At 37.8% G+C, this 6,875-nt stretch overlaps 1 protein-coding gene across 1 annotated transcript; it reads left to right on the top strand.

Annotated features, from left to right (window-relative positions):
• Positions 1-3,546, top strand: LOC137640020 (actin, clone 403-like). Its single transcript, XM_068372378.1, has 3 exons — positions 1-157; positions 1,313-1,448; positions 2,425-3,546. Exons 2-3 carry the CDS (start codon positions 1,323-1,325, stop codon positions 3,427-3,429), a joined length of 1,131 nt encoding a protein of 376 aa, XP_068228479.1. The 5' UTR covers positions 1-157; positions 1,313-1,322; the 3' UTR covers positions 3,430-3,546.
• The last annotated feature ends 3,329 nt before the right edge of the window (positions 3,547-6,875 follow it).

Genomic DNA, 6,875 nt, shown 5'->3' with positions numbered 1-6,875 from the left:
CAAGAAGCGACCCCTCCCCCTTCTAACAGAGTCCATATGACGTCACTCTGGAAGGCGCGTATAAATATAAGCACGTCGCCAAGTGAATTCAGTTCCTGGCAAACTACAGCGTGGAAGAGAACTCCTATCTAGTCTTTTTCGTTGACTTTATCAAACGGTAAATATATGGAGGAAGTGTCTCTCGTGTTGTGATTGTTAAACATTTAAGTGACTGCGAAATCGGTGCTATGGGCCGTCTACCGGCATGAAAAACTGCTTGATAGTGTTGTGTTATTTTGGCGGTATTTATGATTTTTATAGTTGAAAGTTCTGCACAATTTTAAAATTAAATAATCTTTTGAAGAATATCTTAGGCGGAAAGTTTGACATTAAGGGTTAAGATTTAGTTACCTCTTGGAAATTACTGGTATTATACTTTTAAAATATATAAATCCTAGGTCTGCTATGATAGATGACCAGCAATGCAGAAGGTACAATTTTCGGGAATCTTGTTAGTTTAAATAGTAAATTTTCGTCAAGCTTTGGGCGTTGCCCTTGCCTTCGCAGGGTTGTTTTGACTTTGTTATAATAACCAACGTTTGGTTTTGCTAGTTGCTTCGGTGCAAGGCAAAATTAGTGCTGCTTAGTTTCGAATAGGCCTATAGGAGATTTTCAACTTTACCCATTTTTGGAAAGTAACTGTTTCGACGTGGTTTTGATTCTTTTTTGAATTGATAAATTTGGTGGGTCATTTTTAAATAAGTCTGTGACCAAGGGGGGGGGGGTTAAAACATAGAATACTGTATTCTTAAAGGTTATGTATTAGGCTTTATAAATTCAATTGGTTAGAGAATTTGAGTCATTGAGGTATGCTGGGTAAACTATAGATGGGACATATCTTTTTTTACTGGATTTAAATGGTCAGTGTCTCTTAAACCCTTTGAACTTGGTGGGAGAGATGTCACGACCAAACGGTTTTTTTTTTTTTTTTTTTTTTTTTTTTTTTTTTTTTTTTTTTTTTGTGGCAGATTATTTACTGTAATTATCACAGTGGGTTGGGTAGTGGACCGCACAGTGTTCCACTTTATCCAATGAGGCGTTAAATCTTGGTCTAGTGTAACAAGAAGTTTGAGTTTATTCTTGTTGAATAAAATTGTGCCAAATTGTATCTTATTTCTTTTTAAATATGCCACTTTTGAATTCTGTAAGTCTGGTAAATTCTTGATCGATAACGATCCCGAGGTTTCGACTTAAATCTTAGAATTTTTTTTCCTTTGCATTATAGCCTGCTTGGTACAAAGCTATCGGTTAACTTGTATTTTTTTCCCCACAGATAAACCAAAATGTGTGACGACGAAGTAGCTGCCTTGGTTGTTGACAATGGTTCAGGAATGTGCAAATCTGGCTTTGCTGGAGATGACGCTCCCCGTGCTGTATTCCCTTCTATCGTCGGCAGACCTCGTCACCAGGTAAGATGGGTTATTTGTTCAATTGTCTTTGTCTAGAATGTATATGTACTCTGGTCAGCTTCTATACCATGCCCCTCCAATAACTTGGATTAGTTCAATTCCTTTGGGGGTCTACACACTGGCATGTTCTACTTTTTCTTGGCTTTATTTTTTTTTTAGTTTATATTTTTTAGTTTATATATATATATATATATATATATATATATTGATTTATATATATCATATAATATATATATATATATGATTTATATATATCTTATGTATAATTAATATATATATATATATGTAATATATATAATATATATGATATATATGTTATTTATAATATATATATGTTATATATAATATATATGTTATATATAATATGTTATATATAATATATATATATATATATGTATAATGTGTACATTTTATATATATATATACATATATATTATACACAAATATATATATATATATATATATATATATTATATGTATAATGTGTACATTTTATATATATATATATATATATATATATATATATATATATATATATATATATATATATATATATATATATATATAATATGAGGGATCTTATTTGATGCTGTTATTCTTTAGATTCATTTTTTTACCAAATTTTTATTTGGTTTAATTTCCTCCTCACTGCGCAATCTGTTTTCTTGTCGGAGCCCATAAGCTTATTGCATATTGTTTAATGCTTTTCCATAAAGGCTTAGTCTAGCTTGTAATATCAATATTAATAATACTATGGCATGTTTCAGATGTTATTGATAAGCAGTACTGTATACCTATATGCCAAAATGCCGTGAATGGATGAATATCATATGTGATAATAAAGGGATGGTATTACCTTGTTCCTGGTAATGTCGTAGCATTTGTAAATTAGTTGTTAAATAGGAGGTTGAAAATTAAAGAAATATGACTTTAGTTAGTGTTCAAGAATTGTCCTAAATGGTTATTTATTTTTCAGGGTGTGATGGTTGGTATGGGTCAGAAGGACTCTTATGTCGGTGATGAAGCCCAGAGCAAGAGGGGTATCCTCACCCTAAAGTACCCAATTGAGCACGGTATCGTAACTAACTGGGATGATATGGAGAAGATTTGGCATCATACCTTCTACAATGAACTTCGTGTTGCCCCCGAGGAGCACCCCGTACTCCTGACAGAGGCTCCCTTGAACCCTAAGGCTAACAGGGAAAAGATGACACAGATCATGTTTGAAACATTCAACACTCCCGCCATGTACGTCGCCATCCAGGCCGTGCTGTCCCTGTATGCCTCTGGTCGTACCACCGGTATCGTGCTGGACTCTGGAGATGGCGTCTCCCACACTGTTCCCATCTATGAGGGATATGCGCTTCCTCACGCCATCCTCCGTCTGGACTTGGCAGGACGTGACTTGACAGATTACCTCATGAAGATCCTTACCGAACGTGGCTACACATTCACTACCACTGCTGAGCGAGAAATCGTCAGAGACATCAAGGAGAAGCTCTGCTATGTTGCCCTGGACTTTGAGCAGGAAATGACTACTGCCGCCTCCTCCTCCTCCCTTGAGAAGTCCTACGAGCTTCCCGACGGTCAGGTCATCACAATCGGTAACGAGAGGTTCAGGTGCCCCGAAGCTCTCTTCCAACCATCCTTCCTGGGTATGGAATCTTGCGGTATCCACGAGACTACTTATAACTCAATCATGAAATGCGACGTAGACATCCGTAAGGATTTGTATGCCAACACTGTCCTGTCTGGAGGCACCACAATGTACCCAGGAATTGCTGACAGAATGCAGAAGGAAATCACTGCCCTGGCACCTTCCACCATGAAGATTAAGATCATCGCACCTCCCGAGCGCAAATACTCCGTCTGGATCGGCGGATCTATCTTGGCCTCTCTATCTACATTCCAGCAGATGTGGATTAGCAAACAAGAATATGATGAGTCTGGACCATCCATTGTACACAGGAAATGCTTCTAAGTCAATATCTTTATTTTTGCTTAAAATTTAGATTAAGTGTGTAGATTACACGCAGATTTTCTATATAAATTCTACACTTAATTATAAGGATGCTAATTTAATTAAATTAATTTTGTAGTACTAGTTTCAGTAACCTGGATTTTCTTGGTATTAATCTGTGAAAGCTTAGAAGGCTTGAATGGGCCAATGTCGGCATTCATAAGTGGATTTACATATTGGAAGTAGTTTGAAGGAGTCTTTTATATTGAATGATTGGTTCTCAAGAATAGACTATTTTGCCTGACTAAAAGTAGACCAATGGGCTTTTTCATCATTACAAAATATACCTTACAGTTACTAAAAGAAGTTTCATAAGCGCTAATTTTTTTTAATAATAATTACACAATATACCGTAGTTACTAAAAGGATATTTTATAAGCGCTATAGCCTGTTCAGAATATTTTACGGTAAGGTACTACGTTGAATGGGGTGGGTGCATTTGCTTGGCATTTAGCTTTTCTTTTGTATGTACAACAATATCGTGTATATCTTTTAATCTGTAAAGGGATTTTTTTCCTTTTTATGGTAAATGGTGAAGATAAGCATTACATGGACACAGAGGGTTGCAAATGAAATGGTGATGCAACACCAGAATAGGACTCGGCCATTTCAGTCGAATAATCTGTACACTATTTTTGTCTTGCACTTGTTCAGGGTAACTTGATTCGGCCGATCACACCTGTGTTGTCTCCAAACAGATATAAAACTAATTGGGTAACTTATTATAATATTACCCGAGGTGATTGTGACCACTCAAGTCTTCATGATTGTGTTAATTAAATGAAATGAAGGAAATATCTCTTAAGAATGAAATTAAAGCACAATACATTTTGACTTTTTGGAACTGTCGTTAAGTCTTTGGCATTGTCGGCTTTTAACTGGAACATTTAACTACTTGTCAATGGAAAATTGACAGTTGGTCACGTGGTCCTCATACCCTCCCTTACCAAGGGGGAGGTCTCTCTCCACCAACCAGTTACTGAGCCATAATTTAGTCTGTTGTAAGAAGCACATTTGTGCTGTCACTCCAACATTCTGATATAATAGATTTTTTTAGAATTCCATTTTGATATTGATAAAGACTGCACCTTGGATTTGGCGCCTTCGAGTGGTTTTAGATCTTTTGATGGAGGTTAGTGTACTGTGAGTACAGTATACTGACTCCTGCTTCTGCAGTAATTGTTCAACTAGGATAAGAAGAATGCTTTTCTTTATATTTTTTTTTTATTTTTTTTTGGGGGGGGGGATACTCATTCTCTTTGTCATCCCTGTATGGGTATTAGGCTTAAGTGTGACGTTAATGTTTTTTTTTTTAAACTAGTGTAAGGGTTGGTCTGAAGAAGCACGCGAAAAAAAATATATTTTTGGGTAAGATAGCCATGTTGTCCTGATGGAAAGTTCCTTTTAAGTAGCTTACTAGGCTATATTTGACTACAGTGATGTTCCCGGAGAATTTACCTTGAGGTCTCCAGAATTCTAACTCCTGGCGCAAATATCCTTAGTTTTCTTTAGGGATATCTCGTAATATCAGGGGACGTATATCTAGATACGACACATAGCTGTCTTCACCCCGAATAGCGTTTTCGCTTCGAGGGGGAAAGTGGCAAAAATAGAAGGGGAGCTGTTATCAAGGTACCCTTCCTCCATTACTATCTTAAGTATCTAGATGGCGCCATCGTCGCCGCCATGTTTATTCCTTGTAGCGTTGAGCAAGGTGCTACAGATATAGTGGTTAAGGGAGGGATCCTGCCAAGGCCTTTTCATAGAAAGGAGTGTGGGTCCATCAGGACGACATGGCTATCTCGCCCAAAAATAGATTTTTCGCTTCGCTCAAAATACGTTTTTTGGGCTCGGGCCATGTTGTCCTGATGGAAGGTTACCAGAGCATTACTGTATCTGTGGATTTCCATATGTGCCTAAACCTCGAGACAATATTTCCTTAGTCACTTAGACCAAAGAGACATGTTACCATTATACGTCATTACTTTTAATCATGAACTATGTTAGTGCTTCCTGCCCCCTGCAGGGAAGAGTCTCAAGGTTTGCATATCACATATGAATAGCAACAAAAGCATACAGGTCTCATTGTATACAAAGCCAGTCGAAGTTTGTATTCTCAATACGAACAAAGGTTTACATAAACCACCATAGCATCCAAGGTATACAGGCTTAGCTGTATGCAACATCATACAAGTTTGTATCCGTGTAGGAACAAAGTATGCATAGGCAGGAAAAACGGATTTTGAGGGAAGCGAAAAATCTATTTTTGGGTGAGATGGCCATGTCGTCCTGATGGAAGTTCCTAAAGGGTAGCTTCCTTGGGTATATATAACTACGGCGATATTCCCAGAGAATTTACCTTAAGGTACCCAGAATTCTAACTTCTGGAGCGAATATCCCTAATAAAAGAACCAGGGATATCGCGAAATATCAGAGGACGTATTCTTGACACGCCACATAGCAATCTGCACCCCGAACAGATAACACTTCGAAGGGGTCAATTGGCAAGAAAACGAAAACGAGAAAGAAAGGAGAGCCGCTCGCAAGGTATCTCTCCTCTCCCGTTTCGTAAGTGTGCATTGCGCCGCTCACGGCGCCATCTGTATTCCTTGTAGCGATACACGAGGTGCTACAGATACTGTATGTAGGGAGGGGACCTACAGCCCTTTAGAAGAAAAGGAAGGGCGGGTCCATCAGGACGACATGGCCATCTCACCCAAAAATAGATTTTTCGCTTCGCTCAAAATCCGTTTTTTGGACTCAAGCCATGTCGTCCTGATGGAAGTATACCAGAGCATTACTGTATCTGTGGATTCTCAAAACGTGCCGTACTCCCCGAAGGTATTTCCCGGCCAACTAGACCTAGAGACCTAAGATGTTACCGTCATACATCTTTTCAACTAACCATAGACCATGTTAGTGCTTCCTGCCCCCTACAGGGAAGAGTCATACTAGACTCTGGAAAAGTCTCGAAGAGTACGTATACCTATGTATGAATTGAATAACAGACAAGCCAATATAGTGGTTTCACCCTATATCATGTAAAGCATAGTTTGTAGAACCACTGAGTCAATATGAAATATCGACAAGTTCCCCGTTCAATACTGGATTGGACAAAGGTTTATATCCGAGTAGGAGGAAAACTTGCATATCCGCCACCGTCCCCTTAGGGCATGGAGTCCTCCCGCCAAGGGAAAGCATAAACCAATGCAAAGAATGCTTGCATAAAGGAACAATCTATTAGAATTATCCCAGATAAATACACATAGAAATGTAATGCTAAATTATTTCAAATAAATTGACACAGGTGAAGGAGAAGCAAGGTTCACAAGAACTAGTTTATTGACAAACAATAAATAAAACAGGTTAAACCACCATTATATATATATAAGAGGAGGATAACCAAT

Source organism: Palaemon carinicauda, chromosome 4 (genome assembly GCF_036898095.1).
Source record: "Palaemon carinicauda isolate YSFRI2023 chromosome 4, ASM3689809v2, whole genome shotgun sequence".
Classification (NCBI taxonomy): Eukaryota; Metazoa; Arthropoda; class Malacostraca; order Decapoda; family Palaemonidae; genus Palaemon; species Palaemon carinicauda.
This window is presented reverse-complemented; position numbering and strand designations above follow the sequence as displayed.

Coding starts and splice junctions, on each gene's coding strand:
- LOC137640020 (XM_068372378.1), top strand. CDS start 1,323: ATGTGTGACGACGAAGTAGCTGCCTTGGTTGTTGACAATGGTTCAGGA. Junction 1,449..2,424: donor TCGGCAGACCTCGTCACCAG/GTAAGATGGGTT, acceptor TTTATTTTTCAG/GGTGTGATGGTTGGTATGGG.